Below are 27,443 nucleotides of genomic sequence, written 5' to 3'. Positions count from 1 at the left end.
TATCTCTTGACACAATGATGAAAATAATCATGGCCTCTAAACCTTCAAGCTGCATACTGGACCCTATTCCAACTAAACTACTGAAAGAGCTGCTTCCTGTGCTTGGCCCTCCTATGTTGAACATTAAACGGCTCTCTATCCACCGGATGTGTCCCAAACTCACTAAAAGTGGCAATAATAAAGCCTCTCTTGAAAAAGCCAAACCTTGACCCAGAAAATATAAAAAACTATCAGCCTATATCGAATCTTCCATTCCTCTCAATTTTTAGAAAAGGCTGTTGCGCAGCAACTCACTGCCTTCCTGAAGACAAACAATGCATACGAAATGCTTCAGTCTGGTTTTAGACCCCATCATAGCACTGAGACTGCACTTGTGAAGGTGGTAAATTACCTTTTAATGGCATCAGACCGAGGCTCTGCATCTGTCCTCATGCTCCTTAGACCTTAGTGCTGCTTTTGATACCATCGATCACCACATTCTTTTGGAGAGATTGGAAACCCAAATTGGTCTGCACGGACAAGTTCTGGCCTGGTTTAGATCTTATTTGTCAGAAAGATATCAGTTTGTCTCTGTGAATGGTTTGTCCTCTGACAAATCAACTGTATATTTCGGTGTTCCTCAAGGTTCCGTTTTAGGACCACTATTGTTTTCACTATATATTTTACCTCTTGGGGATGTCATTGGAAAACATAATGTTAACTTTCACTGCTATGCGGATGACACACAGCTGTACATTGCAATGAAACATGGTGAAGCCCCAAAATTGCCCTCGCTAGAAGCATGTGTTTCAGACATAAGGAAGTGGATGGCTGCAAACTTTCTACTTTTAAACTCGGACAAAACGGAGATGCTTGTTCTATGTCCCAAGAAACAAAGAGATCTTCTGTTGAATCTGACAATTAATCTTAATGGTTGTCTCAAATAAAACTGTGAACGACCTCTGCGTTACTCTGGACCCTGATCTCTCTTTTGAAGAACATATCAAGACCATTTCAAGGACAGCTTTTTTCCATCTACGTAACATTGCAAAAATCAGAAACTTTCTGTCCAAAAATTATGCAGAAAAATGTATCCATGCTTTTGTCACTTCTAGGTTAGACTACTGCAATGCTCTACTTTCCGGCTACCTGGATAAAGCACTAAATAAACTTCAGTTCGTGCTAAATACGGCTGCTAGAATCCTGATGAGAACCCCAAAACTTGATCATATTAGCCTCCCTATACTGGCCTCCTGTCAATGCAAGGGCTGATTTCAAGGTTTTACTGCTAACCTACATTTACATTTACATTTAAGTCATTTAGCAGACGCTCTTATCCAGAGCGACTTACAAATTGGTGCATACACCTTATGACAACCAGTGGAACAGCCACTTGCATCTAAATCTTGTTGGGGGAGAAGGGGGGTGAGAAGGATTACTTACCCTTACTTACCCTATCCTAGGTATTCCTTGAAGAGGTGGGGTTTCAGGTGTCTCCGGAAGGTGGTGATTGACTCCGCTGTCCTGGCGTCGTGAGGGAGTTTGTTCCACCATTGGGGGCCAGAGCAGCGAACAGTTTTGACTGGGCTGAGCGGGAACTGTACTTCCTCAGTGGTAGGGAGGCGAGCAGGCCAGAGGTGGATGAACGCAGTGCCCTTGTTTGGGTGTAGGGCCTGATCAGAGCCTGGAGGTACTGAGGTGCCGTTCCCCTCACAGCTCCGTAGGCGAGCACCATGGTCTTGTAGCGGATGCGAGCTTCAACTGGAAGCCAGTGGAGAGAGCGGAGGAGCGGGGTGACGTGAGAGAACTTGGGAAGGTTGAACACCAGACGGGCTGCGGCGTTCTGGATGAGTTGTAGGGTTTAATGGCACAGGCAGGGAGCCCAGCCAACAGCGAGTTGCAGTAATCAAGACGGGAGATGACAAGTGCCTGGATTAGGACCTGCGCCGCTTCCTGTGTGAGGCAGGGTCGTACTCTGCGGATGTTGTAGAGCATGAACCTACAGGAACGGGACACCGCTTTGATGTTAGTTGAGAACGTCAGGGTGTTGTCCAGGATCATGCCAAGGTTCTTAGCGCTCTGGGAGGAGGACACAATGGAGTTGTCAACCGTGATGGCGAGATCATGGAACGGGCAGTCCTTCCCTGGGAGGAAGAGGAGCTCCGTCTTGCTGAGGTTCAGCTTGAGGTGGTGATCCGTCATCCACACTGATATGTCTGCCAGACATGCAGAGATGCGATTCGCCACCTGGTCATCAGAAGGGGGAAAGGAGAAGATTAATTGTGTGTCGTCTGCATAGCAATGATAGGAGAGACCATGTGAGGTTATGACAGAGCCAAGTGACTTGGTGTATAGCGAGAATAAGAGAGGGCCTAGAACAGAGCCCTGGGGGACACCAGTGGTGAGAGCGCGTGGTGAGGAGACAGATTCTCGCCACGCCACCTGGTAGGAGCGACCTGTCAGGTAGGACGCAATCCAAGCGTGGGCCGCGCCGGAGATGCCCAACTCGGAGAGGGTGGAGAGGAGGATCTGATGGTTCACAGTATCGAAGGCAGCCGATAGGTCTAGAAGGATGAGAGCAGAGGAGAGAGAGTTAGCTTTAGCAGTGCGGAGCGCCTCCGTGATAAAGAGAAGAGCAGTCTCAGTTGAATGACTAGTCTTGAAACCTGACTGATTTGGATCAAGAAGGTCATTCTGAGAGAGATAGCGGTAGAGTTGGCCAAGGACGGCACGCTCAAGAGTTTTGGAGAGAAAAGAGAGAAGGGATACTGGTCTGTAGTTGTTGACATCGGAGGGATCGAGTGTAGGTTTTTTCAGAAGGGGTGCAACTCTCGCTCTCTTGAAGACGGGAGGGACGTAGCCAGCGGTCAGGGATGAGTTGATGAGCGAGGTGAGGTAAGGGAGAAGGTCTCCGGAAATGGTCTGGAGAAGAGAGGAGGGGATAGGGTCAAGCGGGCAGGTTGTTGGGCGGCCGGCCGTCACAAGACGCGAGATTTCATCTGGAGAGAGAGGGGAGAAAGAGGTCAGAGCATAGGGTAGGGCAGTGTGAGCAGAACCAGCGGTGTCGTTTGACTTAGCAAACGAGGATCGGATGTCATCGACCTTCTTTTCAAAATGGTTGACGAAGTCATCTGCAGAGAGGGAGGAGGAGGGGGGGGGAGGATTCAGGAGGGAGGAGAAGGTGGCAAAGAGCTTCCTAGGGTTAGAGGCAGATGCTTGGAATTTAGAATGGTAGAAAGTGGCTTTAGCAGCAGAGACAGAGGAGGAAAATGTAGAGAGGAGGGAGTGAAAGGATGCCAGGTCCGCAGGGAGGCGAGTTTTCCTCCATTTCCGCTCGGCTGCCCGGAGCCCTGTTCTGTGAGCTCGCAATGAGTCGTCGAGCCACGGAGCGGGAGGGGAGGACCGAGCCGGCCTGGAGGATAGGGGACATAGGGAGTCAAAGGATGCAGTAAGGGAGGAGAGGAGGGTTGAGGAGGCAGAATCAGGAGATAGGTTGGAGAAAGTTTGAGCAGAGGGAAGAGAAGATAGGATGGAAGAGGAGAGAGTAGCGGGGAGAGAGAGCGAAGGTTGGGACGGCGCGATACCATCCGAGTAGGGGCAGTGTGGGAAGTGTTGGATGAGAGCGAGAGGGAAAAGGATACAAGGTAGTGGTCGGAGACTTGGAGGGGAGTTGCAATGAGGTTAGTGGAAGAACAGCATCTAGTAAAGATGAGGTCAAGCGTATTGCCTGCCTTGTGAGTAGGGGGGAAGGTGAGAGGGTGAGGTCAAAAGAGGAGAGGAGTGGAAAGAAGGAGGCAGAGAGGAATGAGTCAAAGGTAGACGTGGGGAGGTTAAAGTCGCCCAGAACTGTGAGAGGTGAGCCGTCCTCAGGAAAGGAGCTTATCAAGGCATCAAGCTCATTGATGAACTCTCCGAGGAACCTGGAGGGCGATAAATGATAAGGATGTTAAGCTTGAAAGGGCTGGTAACTGTGACAGCATGGAATTCAAAGGAGGCAATAGACAGATGGGTAAGGGGAGAAAGAGAGAAAGACCACTTGGGAGAGATGAGGATCCCGGTGCCACCACCCCGCTGACCAGAAGCTCTCGGGGTGTGCGAGAACACGTGGGCGGACGAGGAGAGAGCAGTAGGAGTAGCAGTGTTATCTGTGGTGATCCATGTTTCCGTCAGTGCCAAGAAGTCAAGGGACTGGAGGGAGGCATAGGCTGAGATGAACTCTGCCTTGTTGGCCGCAGATTGGCAGTTCCAAAGGCTACCAGAGACCTGGAACTCCACGTGGGTCGTACGCGCTGGGACCACCAGGTTAGGGTGGTCGCGGCCACGCGGTGTGGAGCGTTTGTATGGTCTGTGCAGAGAGGAGAGAACAGGGATAGACAGACACATAGTTGACAGGCTACAGAAAAGGCTACGCTAATGCAAGGAAATTGAATGACAAGCGGACTACACGTCTCGAATGTTCAGAAAGTTAAGCTTACGTAGCAAGAATCTTATTGACTAAAATGATTAAAATGATACAGTACTGCTAAAGTAGGCTAGCTGGCAGTAGCTGCGTTGTTGACACTACACTAATCAAGTCGTTCCGTTGAGTGTAATAATTCTACAGTGCTGCTATTCGGGGCTAGCTGGCTAGCTAGCAGTGTTGTTTACGTTACGTTGAGTTAAAAGAACGACAATAGCTGGCTAGCTAACCTAGGAAATCGGTCTAGACTACACAATTATCTTTGAAACAAAGACGGCTATGTAGCTAGCTACGATCAAACAAATCAAACCGTTGTACTGTAATGAAATGAAAATGTGATACTCCCTGACCGGTGATTGAATTCGAAACAAAATGTGATACTACCTGTGAATGCGACCGGGTTGTTGAGTTCTATTCAGTAGACGTTGGCTAGCTGTTAGCTGTTAGCTGTTGGCTAGCTAGCAGAGTCTCCTACGTTAAGGACGACAAATAGCTGGCTAGCGAACCTCAGTGAATTAAGATAATCACACCAAGGCTACACACACTAAACTACACAATTATCTTGGAAACAAAGACAGCTATGTAGCTAGCTAACACTGAACTAATCAAGTCGTACAGTTGAGTGAATAGCACTACAGTGATGCTAATCTGTGTGCGTTAGCTAGCGTTGCTAGCTCCTGGGCGAATAGCAGTGAAGGCTACGTTAGGGCGACGAAATACGAAATACGATAATTATGCAATTATCTCTGATACAAGGACGGCTATGTAGCTAGCTAAGAAGAATGGCTAAGATTATGTAGCTAGCTAACAGTAAACTAATCAAGTCGTACAGTTGAGTGAATAGCACTACAGTGATGCTAATCTGTGTGCGTTAGCTAGCGTTAGCTAGCTCCTGGGCGAATAGCAGTGAAGGCTACGTTAGGGCGACGAAATACGATAATTATGCAATTATCTCTGATACAAGGACGGCTATGTAGCTAGCTAAGAAGAATTGCTAAGATTAGACAAATCAACCGTTGTACTATAATGAAATGTAATGAAAAAGTTATACAACCTGCAGAGCGAAGTGCGAATGCGACCGCTCGCTCCAACCGGAACCGGAACCTACAAAGCATTACATGGGCTTGCTCCTACCTATCTCTCTGATTTTGTCCTGCCGTACATACCTAAAAGTACGCTACGGTCACAAGACGCAGGCCTCCTAATTGTCCCTAGAATTTCTAAGCAAACAGCTGGAGGCAGGGCTTTCTCCTATAGAGCTCCATTTTTATGGAACGGTCTGCCTACCCATGTCAGACGCAAACTCGGTCTCAACCTTTAAGTCTTTACTAATATATAATAATAATATAATAATATATATAAATAAGTCTTTACTGAAGACTCATCTCTTCAGTGGGTCATATAATTGAGTGTAGTCTGGCCCAGAAGTGGGAAGGTGAACAGAAAGGCTCTGGAGCAACGAACCACCCTTGCTGTCTCTGCCTGGCCGGTTCCCCTCTTTCCACTGGGATTCTCTGCCTCTAACCCTATTACAGGGGCTGAGTCACTGGCTTAATGGGGCTCTCTCATACCGTCCCTGGGAGGGGTGCATCACCTGAGTGGGTTGAGTCACTGACTCATGTGATCATCCTGTCTGGGTTGGCCCCCCTTGGGTTGTGCCGTGGCGGAGATCTTTATGGGCTATACTCAGCCTTGTCTCAGGATGGTAAATTGGTGGTTGAAGATATCCCTCTAGTGGTGTGGGGGCTGTGCTTTGGCAAAGTGGGTGGGGTTATATCCTTCCTGTTTGGCCCTGTCCGGGGGTGTCCTCGGATGGGGCCACAGTGTCTCCTGACCCCTCCTGTCTCAGCCTCCAGTATCAGCCTCCAGTATTTATGCTGCAGTAGTTTATGTGTCGGGGGCTAGGGTCAGTTTGTTATATCTGGAGTACTTCTCCTGTCCTATTCGGTGTCCTGTGTGAATTTAACTGTGCTCTCTCGAATTCTCCCTTTCTCTCTTTCTTTCTCTCTCTCGGAGGACCTGAGCCCAAGGACCATGCCTCAGGACGACCTGACACGATGACTCCTTGCTGTCCCCAGTCCACCTGGCCATGCTGCTGCTCCAGTTTCAACTGTTCTGCCTTATTATTATTGGACCATGCTGGTCATTTATGAACATTTGAACATCTTGGCCATGTTCTGTTATAATCTCCACCCGGCACAGCCAGAAGAGGACTGGCCACCCCACATAGCCTAGGTTTCTTCCTAGGTTTTGGCCTTTCTAGGGAGTTTTTCCTAGCCACCATGCTTCTACACCTGCATTGCTTGCTGTTTGGGGTTTTAGGCTGGGTTTCTGTACAGCACTTTGAGATATCAGCTGATGTACGAAGGGCTATATAAATCAATTTGATTTGATCTGATGGGTTACAGAGAGAACAACGCAATTATCACAACACATACTGTGGGTTGTAATATTTTTGGGGGACTTGGCTTACCCAGTGATTTGACCCACGCGCACTGTTTGATGATATCAGGCAAAATGTTCTAACTGATTTGAAAGAGCTCAGTTAGGAGTAATACATTTTGAGTAAAACATTCAGGTTAAAAGGACAGTATCAATTGACCAGTGTGTGTTTCTCCCCAGGTGTTGTGGTCGGAGCTGAAGGACCGCGAGCATGTTGTGGCCAATACACTGGACCAGGCACACACATTCCTGGCTGACCAGTCCATCGAGGGGCCGGGAGAACCATGCAAGGACCTACAGCCCAAAACAGGTGAGTCTCCTGTCACTGACTTGCCTGAATACGCACACTCCAAAGTCCAGTGACATCAACCGTCACTTAGTCTTACGTTATTATTTAATTGATCTCCTTTATAAAACCTACTATGTGCCATAACCTGCGTAACAGATGTCAGTATTGGTCAGTTTATATGTTGACCATTCCATTTAACCTGCATACATAGTGGCCCTCCAAAACCCAGTATTTTTATTTTATTTTCTACCTTTATTTTACTAGGCAAGTCAGTTAAGAACAAATTCTTATTTTCAATGACGGCCTAGGAACAGTGGGTTAACTGCCTGTTCAGGGGCAGAACGACAGATTTGTACTTTGTCAGCTTGGGGATTCGAACTTGCAACCTTTCGGTTACTAGTCGAACGCTCTAACCACTAGGCTACCCTGCCGCCCATCAGGGTGGGTGAGAATATCCTTGAAAAGCACCTCAGAAGATGCCCTATCCACTTGATGTTTATGTGGTGTGTGCTATGAGGCTCAGAATACACCCAAACACTAAATACGCACCAGAACTCATTAGTAATTCTGTATCTAAAGGCTGCTGGGCCTAAGAGGATGAAACAGTGAAGTCATCGTTGTGTCAGCACATTTCCTCTTTAACAGAATCGTGCTGTTAAATAATGTAGCAGGCCCCTGAGACAATCTGGGAGGGTGTGGCCAGAGCTCCGAGCAGGCAGAGATCTGGCCCTTCTGTGTGATCTTTGATGTAATTATCAAAGGGGCCTTTGGTCTAATCGGTGGTTAAGAACTGATCTAAGGGCTGTGACGGGTCGGATGATTTCTTTGCGTGGTATATCAGAGGGTAGGTGTAATCTGAAACCAGCCCTGCAATGACCTCGGAGACTTTCGAAAGGGGTGTTTGACTGTAAAGGGTATATCTGATCTCAATCTGATCTAAAACCTGTGATTGGATGCTTTCACAGGAGGGACAAGGGGCTTCACAGGGTAAAACTGAGACCAGTGCCAGCACGGACACCTCTGTCTACTCTAGTCTAACTGAACCCATTGGGTGAGAACACCTTAGTCTTCAGATCCTCTTCAACCCAATCAAATGCTCCCAGACTTTCCCTGGCCTTCTTATTTTCAAAACAGACAGCTCCCACGCTGGTCCTCTCTGGGGTGTGTGGCAGACTAACCCCACACTGGTCCTGTCTGTGTGGCATCTATGGCTGGCAGACGAACAGACGAACAGACAGACAGACCCTTGATGTGTGCTTGGCTGGCAGGCTAACAGACAGACAGACCATTGATGTGTGCTTGGCTGGCAGACTAACAGACTAACATACATACAGACCATTGATGTGTGCTTGGCTGGCAGACTAACAGACAGACAGACCATTGATGTGTGCTTGGCTGGCAGACTAACAGACTAACATACATACAGACCATTGATGTGTGCTTGGCTGGCAGACAAACAGACTAACAGACAGACAGACCCTTGATGTGTGCTTAGGGTGTTTATGATTTAGATTTCAGGTCTGCAGACAAGATGGTTGACTGTGGACATTGGTCATGCTCTTTTCTCTTTGGCTCATAAGTCTCTCCTCAAGTTTAAATGCTTGCTTTTATTGTAGAACCAACTTTCCCCTTTGAGGTTGTTAAAGTCTTTGTCCTTGCTTCTCTCTCTCTCTCTCTCTCTCTCTCTCTCTCTCTCTCTCTCCCTCTCTCTCTCTCTCCCTCCCTCTCTCTCTCCCTCCCTCTCTCTCTCTCTCCCTCCCTATCTCTCTCCCTACCCTTCTCACAGACCTGACTCCAGAGGAGAAGGTGCAGGGTGTGGCCAGGGCCATCAGGCAGCAGACAGCAGAGGTGCAGGAGCGTTGGGAGCGTCTGCAGGACCACGCTGGTGGATGGCAGAGTCAGGTAGAAAGGGCATTTGAGAGGCTACAAGAGCTCCAGAGCAACATGAACCAGCTGGACCTGCGGCTAGCCAGGGCAGAAGAGACCAAGGCTGGCTGGCAGCCTGTAGGAGACCTGCTCATAGACTCACTGCAGGAACACATAGAGAAGACCACGGTGAGGGGAGTCACTGGGGTGTTACTGATTTATTAAGGGGGAAAGAGAGAGAGGGGCGTTGTTTTTTTACATCCACTACAAAACATTTAGGGCCAACAAGTGTAGGTAGTGATTAACGTGTACATAAATCAGTGTCAAAAAAATGAATTACCTAGATCAACATCTAATCACCATTGGTACAGGTATCACCCCTGCACCATAACAGTATGTTATAGATACATCTGCCCACATCAAAACACTGACCTGTGGGTGTGCATCCTGTGTATGTTCCAGGCTTTCAAGGAAGAGATGGCCCCTCTGAGGCAGGATGTGAATGTGGTGAATGAGCTGTCTGGTGAACTAGCTCCTCTGGATGTGCAGCTGTCCTCCACCTCCTCCAGGCAACTGGATGACCTCAACATGCACTGGAAACTACTACAGGTGGGCTATGGGTGTCCCACCTAAAACCTTCCCCTTTTTACAGGTGGGCAACGGGTCTCATGCCTAAAACCATCTCCCTTTTATGTGTCATACTTAAGAGGTGTCACAGCTACAAACCTCCTCCTTTTTAGGAGTTTTCATACTTGGGAGTACGTGCCACTGCTAAATTACTAAAAGGTCAAATGTAAAACCTTCCTCCTTTTACGAGCTATCATATTCTTGACTTTTCTACTTTCTACTCTTTTTTTTCTCACCCACCTTATTCAGATCTCAACCTGTCTGTACGCTCATGTTTATTCTGTCAACGTCATATTAGCCCTCTTGCTGTCTTTGTAATCAAGTACTTCTGTCCATCTCTTTCCACCCGTTTGTGTCATTTTGTTGTTGCTTTCTCTCATTATTCCTGCCGTCTCTCTCTCTGTCAGCCTGCTGTACTTTAGCTCAGACACATAGAGGGGTGAGGAGAGGTGGCCTTCCCCTTGTCTACCTCTACAGGTTACTGAGTTCTATGTTGTGGACTTCTGTCACTATAGATAAATAACACTTTTTGTCACAGCGGACTAGTGTCCTGGTCCAGCCTGCTGATGGCCGGGATCAGAGCTTTACTCGTGCACCCCTCAGGCTCATTTGTCACTATCCTGTTTAGATTAAAGTGTGTGTGTGTGTGACAAAGAGAAAAAAAGAGACATCAAGAGAGAGATATTAGATTCCGTCCCTTCCCTTCTCTATGCCCCCCCCACCCCTGGTATTGCCATGCTGGAGTTGATGATGACCACTGAGATAGGACTCTTTTCCACTTTGGTCTGATCAAACAGAAGGGCAAACGGCAGAGCAGGACTCAGTCACCAGGCACCCCATAGAGATTCACTGCGGCTGGATGAAAGTGTGGAAGACACATTTTGTCTGCCTTCTGGTTCCCTGTGTAGAGACTGCCTTATATCCTCACTCTAGGGAGGATGACTGAGTCACTGCACACAGTAAGGACACTCAGCAATGCACACACATGCACGCACACACACACACTCAGCTGGACCGGTCAATATAGTGCTGGCGGGATGCAGGTGTGTCTTTGTGTGTGTCTAACTCTCTCCGCTTTCTGGTGTGCAGGTGGCCATTGAAGAGAGACTAAAGGTCCTTCAGGAAGCCCACAGAGACTTTGGCCCTTCCTCTCAGCACTTCCTATCCAGTGAGTAGCCAAATCAAAGTATATTAGTCACATACACACTTTTTAGCAGATTTTATTGCGGGTGTAGCAAAATGCTTGTGTTCCTAGTTCCAACAGTGCAGTAATATCTAACAATTCACAACAATACACACAAATCTAAAAGTAAAATAATGAAGAAATATCTAAATATTAAGATGAGCAATGTCAGAGTTGCATTGACTAGAATACAGTAGAATAGAATATAGTATATACAGATGAGATTAATAAAACAGTATGTAAACATTATTACTTGACTACTGTTCCATTATTAAAGTGTCCAGTGATTCAATGCTTATGTACAGTATAGGTAGCTTAGTGGTTAGAGCATTGGGCTAGTACCCGAAAGGTTGCTAGATCGACTCCCTGAACTGCAAAGTAAAAATGTGTTGTTCTTCCCCTGAACAAGGTAGTTAACCCACTGTTCTGAGGTTGTCATTGTAAACAAGAATGTGTTCTTCACTGACTTGCCCAGTTAAAGTTTGAAATAAAAAAATATGGGGCAGCAGCCTCTAAGGTGTATACTGCTGGCCCTTCTTTGGACACCGTGTTAACAACCCTCCAGGCAAGCTTCAATGTCATACAACTCTCCTTCCGTGGCCTCCAATTGCTCTTAAATACAAGTAAAACTAAATGCATGCTCTTCAACCGATCGCTACCTGCACCTACCCGCCTGTCCAACATCACTACTCTGGACGGCTCTGACTTAGAATACGTGGACAACTACAAATACTTAGGTGTCTGGTTAGACTGTAAACTCTCCTTCCAGACCCATATCAAACATCTCCAATCCAAAGTTAAATCTAGAATTGGCTTCCTATTTCACAAACAAAGCATCCTTCACTCATGCTGCCAAACGTACCCTTGTAAAACTGACCATCCTACCAATCCTCGACTTTGGCGATGTCATTTACAAAATAGCCTCCAATACCCTACTCAACAAATTGGATGCAGTCTATCACAGTGCAATCCGTTTTGTCACCAAAGCCCCATATACTACCCACCATTGTGACCTGTACGCTCTCGTTGGCTGGCCCTCGCTTCATACTCGTTGCCAAACCCACTGGCTCCATGTCATCTACAAGACCCTGCTAGGTAAAGTCCCCCCTTATCTCAGCTCGCTGGTCACCATAGCATCTCCCACCTGTTGCACACGCTCCAGCAGGAATATCTCTCTAGTCACCCCCAAAACCAATTCTTTCTTTGGCCGCCTCTCCTTCCAGTTCTCTGCTGCCAATGACTGGAACGAACGACAAAAATCTCTGAAACTGGAAACACTTATCTCCCTCACTAGCTTTAAGCGCCAACTGTCAGAGCAGCTCACAGATTACTGCACCTGTACATAGCCCACCTATAATTTAGCCCAAACAACTACCTCTTTCCCAACTGTATTTAATTAATTAATTTATTTTGCTCCTTTGCACCCCATTATTTTTATTTCTACTTTGCACATTCTTCCATTGCAAAACTACCATTCCAGTGTTTTACTTGCTATAATGTATTTACTTTGCCACCATGGCCTTTTTTGCCTTTACCTCCCTTCTCACCTCATTTGCTCACATTGTATATAGACTTGTTTATACTGTATTATTGACTGTATGTTTGTTTTACTCCATGTGTAACTCTGTGTCGTTGTATCTGTCGAACTGCTTTGCTTTATCTTGGCCAGGTCGCAATTGTAAATGAGAACTTGTTCTCAACTTGCCTACCTGGTTAAATAAAGGTGAAATAAAAAATAAATAAAAGGTGTAGGATTGAGTAAATGGGTGGTAGCTGACTTGTGATGGCTATTTAACAGTCTGATGGCCTTGAGATCAAAGCTGTTTTTCAGTCACTCGGTTCCAGCTTTGATGCACCTGTACTGACCTCGCGTTCCAATGACTTCCCTTGATGTTTATCGATTCAGCCTATGAATGTCTAGGAGGTAGCCTATCCATTATGTTTGGTTGTTGCTGTTGTACGTTTTGTCAGGGTTGCCCTCGTCCCTTGCCTCCTACACACACGCACCCACACACAAACACACACTCAAGCAGGTTGTTTTACAGGAGGCAAGGTTCTTCACTCTTGAATCATTCAAGGCTTAATTACAACTCTCCTCTGACTCACTTTCCTTTCAGACCAGTGGTCATTAACAAGGGAGGGAGGGAGGGAGGGATCATTAATGACAGAAAAAGTCACACACCTCCCCCTCATCATCTCCTTCCATCCCCATTTACTCCAAATTATACAGAAGTGTTAGAAGATGCCATTCTGGCTCCCCTTTCATCTCTCATAGACAGAATCTACCGTTCCTTCTCATAGTAACCGACAGAGAAGGTCGAAACTTTACAAGTTTCAACCCAACTTTAGCACATTTTTTTGAGTTTATGAAGTTTTAAAGTTCTTACTATTATCACACAATACCGCCAATCACTTTTTGACGTTAGATCGACAGCTACTAACCTCAATTTCAACTTCAAACCCGACTCTGACAGCTGTACCCTTGTTTATACCAGACCCTATTCCTTTATTTCATGGGCTACCAAAACACTGCAGTTGTAGACGTGGCAGACAGGCTGGAGTCCTGGTGAGATTGAGATGAAGAGAAAATCGACTGGCACTCCCCTCTGTTTTATTGGCAAATGTCCAGTCACTCGAGAATACGATGGATGAGCTTCGTTCCAGAGTCTCCTATCAGAGAGACTTGAAAAGCTGCATTATTATTGCCTGGATACCCAGACTCCTTGCTCCGACCAAATGCTACGCCACGCCCACAGACGACAGTTTGGATCTGAGTACATCCCCTTCACTGAATGCGAAAACATTAGGGGCTGTCTGATTGGTCCAGAAACGGATGGTTCAGGCCAGAGTCAGAACACACATGGGTAAAGTGGCAGCTATAAAATTCGCCATTTGCTATGATACTCTGATTGGTTAGACAATCCAATCGCTGATAACTTTTTGTACAACACCCCTAGTACCTCTCGTTACAACAAATTACTTAAATTATGACAGAATAATTTAGTGGTCAGGCTAGCAACACAAGGTGAAGGGGGACTGGTCTGCCCCTTCATAAACAACAACTGGTGCACCTCTTCCAGTGCGAAGGAAACTCAGACATAGAATGCCCCATGGTAAGCTGTAGACCTTTTTAATTAACAAGAGAGTTCTCATCCAAAATATCACAGCTGTCTACATCCCACCAGAAGCCAACAATACTTTATGGGGCCATAAACAAACAAAAGACCACACACCCAGGGGCATCTTTTAGGAGGAAACTTTAACTCGGGGAGACTTAAAAACGTTCTACCTCACTTCTACTAACATGTCGCTTGCACCATAAGGGGCGTCAAAATGCTATACCACTTTTATTCTACCCAAAACAACGCATAGAAGGCCCTCCATCGCCCTCCCTTCGACAAATCCGACCATGACTCTATCCTGCTGCTTCCCATTTAAAAAAAACGAAAGCTCAAACTGGAAGTGATCTGATGAAGCAGATGTGAGGCTACAAGACTGTTTTGCTAGTACAGACAGCGATCTGTTCCATGATTCATCCGATAGCATTAGGAGTTTACCATATCAGTCACAGGCTTCATCATGTAGTCTCCAGAGTGACCATACAAATTTAACCAAACCGAAAAACACAGATTATACAACAGTGTCTTGCATGAAAGCTCCTGTTGTTCCAGTTGACTGTGTGATCTCACTCTCCGTGGCCGATGTGAGTAAAACCTTTAAACAGGTTAAAAGGCCGCCGGGCCAGATGGAATACCAGAGTGCATTCTTAGAGTATGTGCAGACCAGCTGGAAAGTGTCTTCACGGACATTATGAATCTTTCCTTGTCCCAGTCTGTAATCCCAAGATGTTTCAAGCTGAAGACCATTGACCCTGTTCCCAAGAACTCAACCTGCCAAAATGGCTATATTCTCCTTGCACTGACATCTGTATTTATAAAGTGCTTTAAAAGGCTGGTCATGACAGTCATCAAAGCCATCATCCCAGACAGCCTGGACCTACTCCAATTTGCATACCGCCCCAACAGATCACGCAATCTCAATTGCACTTCGCACTGCTCTCTTTCACCTGGACAAGAGGGGAAATAACTGTGAGAATTCTGTTCATAGACTACACCTCAGTGTTCCACACCATAGTCCCCTCCAAGCTTATCACCAAGCTCAGGACCCTTGGACTTAACATCTTCCTCTGCAACTAGATCCTGAACATCCTGATGGGTCGGCCCCAGGTAGTGAGGATAGGCAACAACACCTCCGCCGCACTGACCCTCAACACGGGTGCCCCTCAGGGGTGTGTGCTTAGTCCCCTCCTGTACTGCTGTTGACCCACGACTGCATGGCCACGCACGACTCCAACACCATCAACAAGTTTGCTGACGACACAACGGCGATGAGACAGTCTACAGGGAGGAGATCAGAGCCTTGAAAGTGTGATGTCAGTACAACAGCTTTGTCAACATCAGTAGGACCAAGGAGCTGATTGTGCATGGGTCCTCAGATCCTCAAAAGCTTTAACAGCTTCACCATTAAGAGCATATTGACTGCCTGCATCACCACTTGGTATGGCAAATGCACTGCCCTCAACAGTAAATCATTACAGAGGGTGGTATAGACAGCCCAGTACATCACTAGGCTGAGCTCCCTGCCATCCAGGACCTCTATATCAGAGGAAGGTCCAAGAAATTGCCAAAGTCTTCAGCCACCCAAGCCATAGACATACTGTTCACTCTGCTACCTTCCAGCAATCAGTACCAGAGCATCGGCTCTTGGACCAACAGGCTCCAGGACAACTTCTACCGCCAAGCCACAAGACTGCTAAATAAACATAAGACTGCTAAATAGTTAATAAAATTGTTACCCAGACTATCTGCAATGACCCTATCTTGCACTGACTATGCACACTTGGAAGACTGTATATACACAATATATACACTCACTCACACACATTACACCGACACTCTCGCACAAACACACACAAATACACACACATACCGACAACACACATACACACCACACTTTCACAATCATCATATGCTGCTGCTACTCTGTTCTTTATTTTATTCTTATTATAATCTCTCCTGATTAGTGTTGGTATTCTGAACCTCTGTACTTCGATACTAGAACGTGAAAAAGTGCCCGGTACTAGATTTAGTTTTACTTTTGGTACTTCTGTCAAATGTGTCTCACGGATCAAGTCTGTCTATCAGCGCAGCCGATGTCCCCCTTTTTAACGTGAGTGCACCGTGCCTGCTCCGCTTAGCTTGCACTGGGAGTCTGGGCTGCAGCATTATGTTAGCTCTGTCATGCTGCACAGAAGTCAACACACTTGAATAATGCAACACACAATGTAAAAATGTTGAAACTGTTATTAATGACTGTTCGCTAACATTTTTTCTCTTTCCTTGCTAGCTTACAGCTGAAGGCAGCTAACATGCAAACCATAATGCTAAATATGCTGATTTCAAAGCTGATTGCCACCCAAACTTTATTCATCAACTTAATCGGTCTCTCTCTTACCTCGCTCCCAAAGATGTGTCTATTGCCTTAGCGAACTGACTGTGTGTGAATAGGGCTCCAACCATAGACTCCAAAGGGCCACCCCCTTCTTCCCACTGGAATGTCGTCATTACTGGTTAAAGATCAGTACAAATGGAAGGGAAAAAAGATTGGTTGTCATATGAAGCCCCTTGAAATCAGCCAAAACAAGCTCAATAACTCAATGCATGCACACACTCATATTGGATATGCATTCACCCTCACGTCTACTCCCGCACCTCCCCTCCGGCATTCAACGTCACCGTTATACTAACCACAGGTCCTGTGATCCATCATTATGCACACCTGGCATCATTCCTTACACGCACCAGCAATTCACCATGATACTCACCTGGACTCTATCGCCTTGCTGATTACCTCCCCTATATCTGTCCCTCCCTTTGGTTCTTTCCTCAGTCAGTATTGTTCCTGTGTTTAAGCGTACACATACTGATATAACGCTACTGTTATGTTATCTCAGTTCATGTTTCTTGTTTTATTAAATGTTTCACCTGCTTCTCGACTCTCAGCATCTCCGTTACAGAATACTGACTCAAACAATGGAAGCAGCAGGAAAACAGAATATCTCCAGATAGTCGACGAGCAGGGATACCTTCTAAGTCAACAACATGACCAGCTGGCACAACTGGGTACAGCTATGGAAGAGGTTCTTCGCAGTGTGCAACGTCTCGAACATACCCGGGAGGCGTTTTCGTTAACTAGCGGATGATACTCTACAACCAGTCGACCCAGCGAGTCAGCACAACAGCCCATTCAGCAACCCGCTCAGGTCAGCTACGCCTGTTTGTCCCGCCCTGATAAATATGAAGGCCACATCTAAATGCTGTGGCTTGCTACTTCAGTGCTCCCGCTACTTTACACACCAGATGGGAGCTCCCACCACCGACAGGTCCAAGGTTGCCACGGTTATTTTTCTGCTGACTGGGCGGGTGTTGAAATGGGCTGTGGCAGTCTGGCGGAGGAGCTAGATTCTTATGAGGGGTTCATGGCTCTGTTTAAATGTTTCTTCGATCATCCCCCTTGAGGGCAGAGAGGGGGTTTGAGACCATTCCAATTACGGCAGGGTGACCAGACTGCTGCCAAGTAGGCACTCACCTTCTGGACAATAGCAGCATCCAGAAGATGTCTGCACGAGGAGGTCCAGACATAACTGGCCTGTCGAAATGACAAGTTCTCCTTGGACGCACTCATTGCGATGACCATCCATCTGGATAACCTACTTCGGGAACGTCGGTACTCTCAATTCTTCTCTCCCTCTGTATCAGAGCCTGAACCCATGGTGGTAGGAGTCGCACGTCTCCCCACGGTGGAGCGACACAGACGGAGACAGCAGAGGCTCTGTCTGTATTGTGGTCAAGGGGGCCACCAGCTCTAGCGGTGTCCGGCACTTCCTAATCCAGGATCCTCAAGAGCAGAGAGACGGTCACTTGATCTTCCACCTCCTGGGGCAGGAGTGAGTATTCCATCTTCATCACTCTCTGCTAAACTCTTTTTGGTGTTCCACACTATTTGACTGTCCCTCATGTACTGTGTCTACAGCTTTAGTGGTACCATGGGGAACTTTCTTGACGAGACCCATGCCTCCGCTCTTAACATCTCATACTCGCTCTCCTCTCCTTTCCCGGTTCAAGCCCTAGATAGTCGGGCACTAGGATCCGGAACAATTACACACATCACCCAACCACTCACGCTCACCGTGGAGTCAATTGATCAGGAGAATATCCCCTTCTTCCCTTGGATTCAATGTCATAACCCCACCTGATCTCATGGTCGAGGATGAGAATCACAGACTGGTTACCCGAATGCTGAAGGACCTGCTTCCCCTTCCCCTGTGGTTCCACAACGGTTTTTGGGGTTTGGGATCCGGAGCTCCTGGCAGTGAAGTTGGCAGTAGAGGAGTGGAGGCACTGGCTGGAAGGCACCAAGGAACCATTTGTCATCCTCACTGACCATCGGAAACTGGAGTACATACGGAAATCGAGGAGGCTGAATCCTCGCCAAGCAAGGCGGGCCCTTTTCCTGACAAGGTCCGACTTCACGCTGGCATATCAGCCAGGTTCAAAGAACACCAAGGCCAATGTCTTGTACCGTCTCTATGATTCGGGAGAGGGTCCTGTCCAGAACGCATCTATAATCCCATCCTCTCGAGTCGTAGCCCATGTGGTCTGGGACATAGATCTGGACATCCACCAGGCTCTGGAGAGGGAGCCCGCACCCACCAACTGTCCTGCCGAGTGCATCTACGTTTCTATGCGGATAAGGGACGGGCTGCTGACCTGGGCACACACAGCTGTCGTCGCTGGACATCCAGGTTTTTCTCGCACTATCCAATCCATATCTGAGAAATACTGGTGGCCCACCTTGGCGCAAGATGTTACGTACATTCCTGTTCCATACGTGCCCAAACCAAATCCCCCTGGAACACTGCAGCAGGGAAAGCCCTTCCTGTGCCTTAGCGTTCTTGGTCCAATCTATCTATTGACTCTGTTACTGATCTTCCCCCCTCGGACGGTTTCACCACCATTTTGGTTGTTGTGGATACATTTTCAAAATCCTGTGGTTTAATTCCTCTTTCTGGTCTCCCTACTGTTCTCCGGGTCACTGAGGCACTATTCCAGCAGATCTTCCGGCATTATGTCCTTCCGGAGGACAGAGAGCCTTTATGGAGAAGCTCACGGGTCATGGTCAGCCTCACTTACGGCTACCGGCCTCAGTCCAACAGACAGGTAGAGAGGAGGAACCAGGAGCTGGGGAGGTTCCTGAGGAGTCACTGTCAGGCCCGGCAGGGAGAGTGGGCTCGATTCCTTCTCCCTCCATGGGCAGAATATGCCCAGAATTTGCTACGTCACTCCTCCACTGGGTTGACCCACTTCCAGTGTGTTCTGGGTTTTCAGCCAGCCCTGGCTCCATGGACCAAGACCAACACTCTTGCGGTTGATGAGTGATTCCGGCGTGCAGAAATGTGGAGCGACACTCACATGAGACTCCACTGTCAAAAGGAGCAGGCCACCGCATTGAGACCCCTGTGTTCCACCCTGGGGATCGTGTCTGGCTGTCTACCAGGCCTCCTCGCACTCTGCCCGCCCTGCAAGAAACTGAGCAGCGGGTTTGTAGGATGTTCAAGGTTCTCCGGAGGATCAACAAAGTGACGTATAGATTACAGGTTCCGAGTGACAAATGTAGCTCACCTTCATTTAAAATCTCACTTCTCAGGCTGGTGGTTCCTGGTCCCCTAGCTAATGCTTTCCCCCATGACACCCCTCCACCCCCCTGGATATTGAGGGGAGTCCGGACTATGCCATCAGATCCCTACTGGATGCTCGACGTTGTGAGGGTCGGCTCCAGTATCTGGTGGACTGGGAGGGGTATGGCCAAGAGGAGCAGTGTTGGGTTCCGGTAGAGGACATTCTGGATCCCAACATCATCTGTGAATTCCACCTTCGCCGCCCGCTCCTCGTCCTCGGGGTTGTCCCTCTGGTCGGCGTCGTCCTGCGGCCAGAGGGGGGGGTACTGCATTCGACATCGCTGGTATACTAACCAGCAGTCCTGGGATTCATCATTACGCACACCTGCCCGTCATCATGATACTCATCTGGACTTCATCACCTTCCTGATTACCTCCCCTATACAGTACATATGAGATGAGTATGTAGGATATGTAGACATTTTTAAAGTGGCGTTATTTAAAGTGACTAGTGATATCTTTACTAATTCCGTTTATTGAATATATTAAAGTGTATATATATTGAAGAGTTTTGAGTCTGTATGTTGGCAGCAGCCACTCTATGTTAGTGATGGCTGGTTAATTTTGGATCTACCCATCCTGGATCCGGGATAATTGAAATCACAAGTGAAATATATTCAAACACAGTTTAGCCTTTTGTTAATCACCCTGTAATCTCAGATTTAGAAAAGATGATTTTACAGCCAAAGCAAGACAAGCATTTGTGTAAGTTTATCGATAGCCTAGCATAGCATAGCATTATGCCTAGCCAGCAGTATGCAATCTGGTCTCGAAAACCAGAAAAACAAACAAATTAAATCGTTTGCCTTTGATGAGCTTCGGATGTTTTCACTCACGAGACTCCCAGTTAGATTGCAAATATTCCTTTTTTACAGAAAAATTATTTTTGTAGCCAAAAATAACTCTGTTAGTTCTTCACATTTGGGCGAGAAAACGACAAAGCCAAAAAATATTCAAAATTAGCTCCATAATATCGACAGAAACATGGCAAACGTTGTTTAAAATCAACCCTCAAGGTGTTTTTCAAATATGTATTCGATAATATATCAACCGGGACAGAGCTTTTTTCAGTAAGACCGGGTGGAAAAATGGCTACCTCTGTCTTTTGCGCGAGAAATACACAAAGAGCCATCAGGTGGACACTGACGCAATGTTGTTGTACACGCTCATTTTTCAAAATAAAAGCCTGAAACTATGTCTTGTAATACTAGACACATTAAGGAAGCCATAGAAAAAGGAATCTCGTTGATATCCCATTCACTGCTCAATAGGGAAGCATAGGAAGGGACTCTTATTTAGAAACCGCTGCGTTCCTGATTGGATTTTTCTCATTCTTTTGCCTGCAATATCAGTTATGTTATACTCACAAACAATATCGTTACAGTTTTGAACATTTTAGAGTTTTTGCTATCCTAAGCTGTCAATTATATGCATATTCTATTTTCTGGTCCTGAAAAATTGCCCGTTTACTTTGGGAACGTTATCCCCCCCCAAAACAATGTCCCCTAGATTCAACAGGTTAACAGTCTGATGGCCTTGAGATAGAAGCTGTTTTTCAGTCTCTCAGACCCAGCTTTGATGCACCTGTGCTGACCTCGCCTTCTGGATGATAGTGGGTTGAACAGGCAGTGGCTCAGGTGGTTGTTGTCCTTGATGATCTTTATGGCTTCCTGTTACATTGTGCGCTGTAGGTGTCCTGGAGGGCAGGTAGTTTGCCCCCGGTGATGCGCTGTGCAGACCGCACTACTCTCTGGAGAGCCATGCTGTAGATGCCATACCAGGCGGTGATACAGCCCGACAGGATGCTCTCGATTGTGCATCTGTAAACGTTTGTGTTTTAGGTGACAAGCCACATTTCTTCAGCCTCCTGAGGTTGAAGAGGCACTGTTCGCCTTCTTCACCACACTGTCTGTGTGGGTGGACCATTTCAGTTTGTCCGTGATGTGTACGGCAAGGAACTTAAAACTTTCCAACTTCTCCACTACTGTCCCGTTGATGTTGATGGGGGGATGCTCCCTCTGCTGTTTCCTGAAGTCCACAATCATCTCCTTTGTTTTGTTGACGTTGAGTGACAGGTTATTTTCCTGACACCACACTCCGAGGGCCCTCACCTCCTCCCTGTAGGCTGTCTCGTCGTTGGTGGTAATCAAGCCTACCTCTATAGTGTCATCTGCAAACTTGATGATTGAGAACGCACCCTTGTGGGGCCCTAGTGTTGAGGATCAGCGTGGTGGAGATGTTGTTTCCTACCCTCACCACCCGGGGGCGGCCAGTCAGAAAGTCCAGGACCCAGTTGCACAGGGTGGGGTCGAGACCCAGGGTTCCGAGCAACACGAATGAACAGCTGTTCATTGCTGTAGTCAATGAACAGCATTCTTACATAGGTATCCCTCTTGTCCAGATGGGATAGGGCAGTGTGCAGTGTGATGGTGATTGTCGTCTGTGGACCTGTTGGGGCGGTTAAGCAAATTGGAGTGGGTCTAGGGTATCAGGTAAGGTGGAGGTGATATGATTCTTGACTCGTCTCTCAAAGCACTTCATGATGGTTGTGTTTTGGCTTTGAAGTTCAGCAAATTCATCCACTTTCCTTCTCTCAGTTTTGTTCTGCCCTTTATCTGTGTTGTCTAACAATAACATGCCGTTAGAACACATTAACCGGTTATTTAGATGACGCAGTACATTTTTACAAGATACGGCCGTCTTAACTTACTTCCACTGACCAAAAGTTATACCCATCATTTTTTCAATTTCATGCATAGTGGGAATCGCATTTGTACAACAAGCCAATTACATTATGGAACCATTAGCGGATATTTGCAGAAGCGTGCGGCTGTGAAAGACTAAAAAGCATGCGTGCGGCTCGAAAGGTTTGTGCTGCAAATATTGCATGTTTTTATATTCACGTGGTGTATCTTCCTCCTTTTTCTCAACAGCCTCTGTGCAGCTCCCGTGGCAGAGGGCGCTCTCTCAGAATAAGGTTCCGTACTACATCAAGTGAGTAACACTTTCTGAAAATATGCTGCTTTTGCATGCTATAAGAATCATTTGTCTTTATGCTTATTTTATGGTAACTCATTTGACTTGTGAGTGCGTGATTCTATTAATGCTCTGAAGTTTCCTTTAAAGATCGAATCCTCATTTGGGGAAACAGCGCCACTGTTCGCCCCCAGCACCTTTGTTATAGTTTTTGTTTTGTTTATGAGAGGAGAAACAGGGGAGAGGAGCGTCCCAAACGGACGGGGCAGTTTCACCAATTAAGTATTAAACTTTAAGGGTTGGATTCAATTCTTGAATGTTTCCACAAGCATAATATTGAATTTGAAGTGATTCGCAGTGCAATGTCAATTGTTGCTCATTCATTTTGCCGGGGGGGTCTTTCCGATTTGCATAATACCTGTGATAATGACAAAGTATTCATGGACCCTTTTGCAGTCGGTCTGTAGCAGCAGTATCACAGCTTAAGATAGGTGCGCATTGTAATACATTCACAGACAGGCTTAGCAGCATGGTCGATTAAAAAAGTAGAGAGGGAGGGAGAGGCTTGTGCTGATAGCCACTCAGGATGGCTTTCAGACCGACACATGCAGAGAAAGAGACAGAGACAGGTGGACACAGAAAGTGGATAGAGATATGAGGGCTACTGAGAGATAAGTAAACTGAGAGAGAAGGATATGAGTAGAAAGAGAAAAATAGTGATTAATAGGAAATGACAGTCGGAGAGAGATGGAGTGAGGATGAAAGAGGGAGAGGGGGTGATAAGGAGGTAGAGGTACAGAGACAGGTTGTGAGAGATACTGAGTGAGACAGGGAGGCATCCCTGTGAACACCTGCAATTTGTTTAGCCCTGGAGCTTTGCACTGGAAAGCATCAGAGATGAAAGCAGCAAGTGGCTGGGAAGAGAGGACGGACTTAGAACTCTGGAATCAACAACAGCTCTCTGTGATCACAGGTGTTGGCCCTCAAGCGGCCGACTACTGAACCTTTGCCCCCCCCACACACACACACAAACACACTTTTTACCATATGTACCATTCTTGACTCTGTATTACATAGCACAACAACTTCACCACGGGTTTAGCTGAGCCCCACTCATATTCATCCTGAGTGACCCTATAAGATGGGGAGAAAGGGCGAGAAATCAGCCTATTGACAGCCTTCCTCAAATCCAAAACGCTGTAAGGTTTTCACCTCATTCAAATGAATGCCACCACCGGGAGCTGCAACACTCAGTTATTGCCATCTGTGATTAAACATCTGTCAAATATCTTCTGAGTGAATTCAAAACTCTGCCACAGCCTTCACAGGGCTAATTGTAAGGTCACTTACAGGCTTTGGCACATTAATTTGGCTCTTGCCCCCCACCTCTCTCATCCCACTTCTCGTCGGCCTGATTGCACAATGACCGCTGTTTAAACCACGCCGTAACCCCGTCCCTCCCCTCCACGGGAGAAGCGACAAACTAGCAAATCAAACGGTTACACACGGACACCTCAACACACTCTGTCATCCTAGTTGACCCCCAGCTGACCTCTGGCATTTCAGTGGGCTCAGACGTCCAGAACACTGTCAGGGTATAATAGTGGACTGCCGCTGTCTTCTGTCCACATAAGAGCTATCTTAAGGTTCACATTACACTCTACGGGACATGTGTGGCATGGGTTTGCATTTTTCTAAATGCAAAGGAGAAGAGGAGAGAAAAAATATATAACATTTTTAGGGTAGGAGTAGAGGAAAAATGTATTTGGAATATGTCAATTCGAGAATGCAGGTACTTCTGGTTGGAGATAAGTCTACCACAAGGACTGTCACAGAAGATGCAGGAAAAGTGTTAGATACACTTGTTAGATATATTTGCAGTTTTAGTTGTGTTTCAGATTATTTTGTGGGCAATAGAATTCAATGGTAAATCATAAGTGTCATTTTGGAGTCCCTTTTATTGTAAGTAAGATTATAATATTTTTCTGAACACTTCTGCATGACTCTGGATGCCACCATGGTTACAGATAATCCTGAATGAATTGTGAATAATGAATCAGAAAGTTAAAGGAGGCACAAAGATCATACTCCCAAGACATGCTAACCTCTCATCAATACCAATAACAGGGGAGGTTAGCATGTTTTGGGGGGGTATGACATTTATGCATCCTTCATCTTCTCTCTTGTCTGTGATGTGGATGAAGTAGCCAAGCTAAACAGGAAATTCCAAGGGAAGTAGTCATTATGCAGAGGATTCTAAACACTGTAATTATGCACCCAGTATCCGAGGCAACCTGGAGCCAGGAAGAAGCAGAATAGCAGACTCACCTCTGTCATTCTATTCACACTACTCTGCTGCAGCTTGGCCACACACTCTTGTAAACAACACTTTCCTGTAGCTTTTTGGTTACATAAATGTAGAGTTTCCTAGGTTTCAGGTAGTATTCCATCCCAGAGACCCGTTGTAATGATGTTCACTCTTCACACAGATATGTCATTTAAGGATGTTTTCGGGGGAAATGTGCTGCTATCTATATCACTCACTCATTCACTCCCTGCTGAGGAAAGATTCAGTAATAATAGTATGTATTAGTATCCCCGATTAGCTGCTGCCAAGGCAGCGGCTACTCATCCTGGGGTCCAAACAGGAATCAAAACACAACAAATAAAATACACAATATACATACCACTACATTTACATTACAATTTAGCAGATGCTCCCATCCAGAGCGACCCACAGCCAGTACATTAATCTCAAGATAGCCAAGTGAGACAACCACATATCACAGTCGTATACCAACCACGTGTCACATATCAGGACATACTGCAATGCAAAAATGAAATAGAAACAAATGTCTGTGTCTCTCTTCTCAGTCCCGTAGTTCCGTAATGTGTTCATGAATATGGTTGTATTGCTAGTTTGAGTTACCTAGGGTTGCAGAGAGTTCCATGTAGCCATGGCTCTATTTAATACTGTGTGTTTCCCAGCCTCTGTTCTGGACTTGGACTTGGGTATTCAAGTAAAATTAAATAAAATGTTATTAGTCCCCTAACCAACAATGCAGTTAAAGAAAATACAGATAAGAATAAGAGATAAAAGTAACAAGTAATTAAAGAGCAGCAGTGAAATAACAGTAGCGAGACTATAAAGGGGGGTACCGATACAGAGTCTGCAAATAGTCTGGGTAGCCACTTGACTAGATGTTCAGGAGTCTTATGGCTTGGGGGTAGAAGCTGTTTAGAAGCCTCTTGGACCTAGACTTAGCGCTCCGGCACCGCTTGCCGTGTGGTAGCAGAGAGAACAATCTATGACTAGGGCCTTCCTCTGACACCGCCTGGTATAGAGGTCCTCGATAGCAGGACGCTTGGCCCGGTGATGTACTGAGGACCCATGTCAAGTCTTTTCAGTTTCCTGAGGGGGAATAGATTTTGTCGTGCCCTCTTCACGACTGGCTTGGTGTGCTTGGACCATGTTAGTTTGTTGGTGATGTGGACACCAAGGAACTTGAAGCTCTCAACCGACTCCACTTCAGCCACTTCAGGTGTGCTCGGTCCTCCTTTTCTTGTAGTCCACAATCATCTTGTTACCTACCCTTACCACCTGGGGTTGGCCCGATTGCAGTTTCAGGTTGCAGATTGAAGTTGCAGATAGAGGTGTTTAGTCCCAGGTTACTTAGCTTATTGATGAGCTTTGAGGGCACAATAGTCTTGAACGCTGAGCTGTAGTCAATGAATAGCATTCTCACATAGGTGTTCTTTTTGTCCAGTTGGGAAAGGGCAGTGTGGAGTGCAATGGATATTGCATTATCTGTGGATCTTTTGGGGCAGTATACAAATTGGAGTGTGTCTATGGTTTTTTGGGATGATGGTGTTGATGTGAGCTATGACCAGTCTTTCAAGGCACTTCAGGGCTACAGACGTGAGTGCTATGGGTCGGTAGATTTTTAGGCAGGTTACCTTAGTGTTCTTGGACACAGGGACTATGGTGGTCTGCTTAAAACATGTTGGTATTACAGACTCGGACATGGAGAAGTTGAAAATGTCAGAAAAGGCACTTGCCAGTTGGTCAGCGCATGCTCGCAGTACATGTCCAGGTAATCCATCTGGCCCTGTGGCCTTGTGAATATTGACCTGTTTAAAGGTCTTACTCACATCGGCTGCGGAGAGCGTGATCACACTGAGCGTGATCACAGCTCTCAACTGTGCTTCCCTTTATAGTCTGGTTTGCAAGTCCTGCCACATCCAACGAGCGTCAGAGCCGGTGTATTACAAATCGATTTTCGTCCTGTATTGATACTTTGCCTGTTCGACGGTTCGTCAGAAGGCATAGCGAGATTTCCTATAAGCTTCTGGGTTAGAGTCCAGCTCCTTGAAAGTGGTAGCTCTAGCCTTTTGGCAGCTCTAGCCTGCTATCTGTAATCCATGGCTTCTGATTGAGGTATGTACGCATGGTCACTGTTGGGACGACATCTTCGATGCACTTATTGATGAAGCCAACAACTGATGTGGAGTTCTCCTCAATGCCATCGGAGGAATCCCGGAAAATATTCCGTTCTGTGCGAGCAAAACAATCCTGTGGCTTCGCATCTGCTTCATCTGACCACTGTTTTTATTGATCTAGACAATGGTGCTTCCTGCTTTAATTTTTGCTTGAAAACAGGAATCAGGAAAATAGAAAAATGGTCAGACTTGCCAAATGGTCAGACTTGCCAAATGGAGGGCGAGGGAGAGCTTTGTATGTGTCTCTGTGTGTGGAGTATAGGTGGTCCAGAGTACTTTTTCCTCTGGTTGCACATTTAACATGCTGATAGAAATTTGGTAAAAC

General features: G+C 46.5%; 1 protein-coding gene across 5 annotated transcripts in view; it reads left to right on the top strand.

Moving 5' to 3' along the window:
- The window catches only part of LOC118398379 (utrophin-like), a 176,033-nt gene that overhangs the window by 72,449 nt on the left and 76,141 nt on the right, over positions 1-27,443 (top strand). For all 5 annotated transcript variants that reach the window (XR_008071034.1, XR_008071033.1, XR_004828614.2 and 2 more), the window contains 5 exons: positions 7,061-7,190; positions 8,956-9,224; positions 9,498-9,644; positions 10,752-10,830; positions 22,576-22,636. Coding sequence is in view for 2 of the 5 variants with exons in the window: in XM_052470692.1 (XP_052326652.1) it covers positions 7,061-7,190; positions 8,956-9,224; positions 9,498-9,644; positions 10,752-10,830; positions 22,576-22,636 (686 nt within the window). In the remaining 3 variants the exon portion in view is untranslated. The remainder of the gene's footprint in view (positions 1-7,060; positions 7,191-8,955; positions 9,225-9,497; positions 9,645-10,751; positions 10,831-22,575; positions 22,637-27,443) is intronic.

Source organism: Oncorhynchus keta, chromosome 19 (assembly GCF_023373465.1).
Source record: "Oncorhynchus keta strain PuntledgeMale-10-30-2019 chromosome 19, Oket_V2, whole genome shotgun sequence".
Lineage (NCBI taxonomy): Eukaryota > Metazoa > Chordata > Actinopteri > Salmoniformes > Salmonidae > Oncorhynchus > Oncorhynchus keta.
Note: the sequence above shows the minus strand (reverse complement) of the source record. Positions and strands in the feature narration are given on the sequence as shown.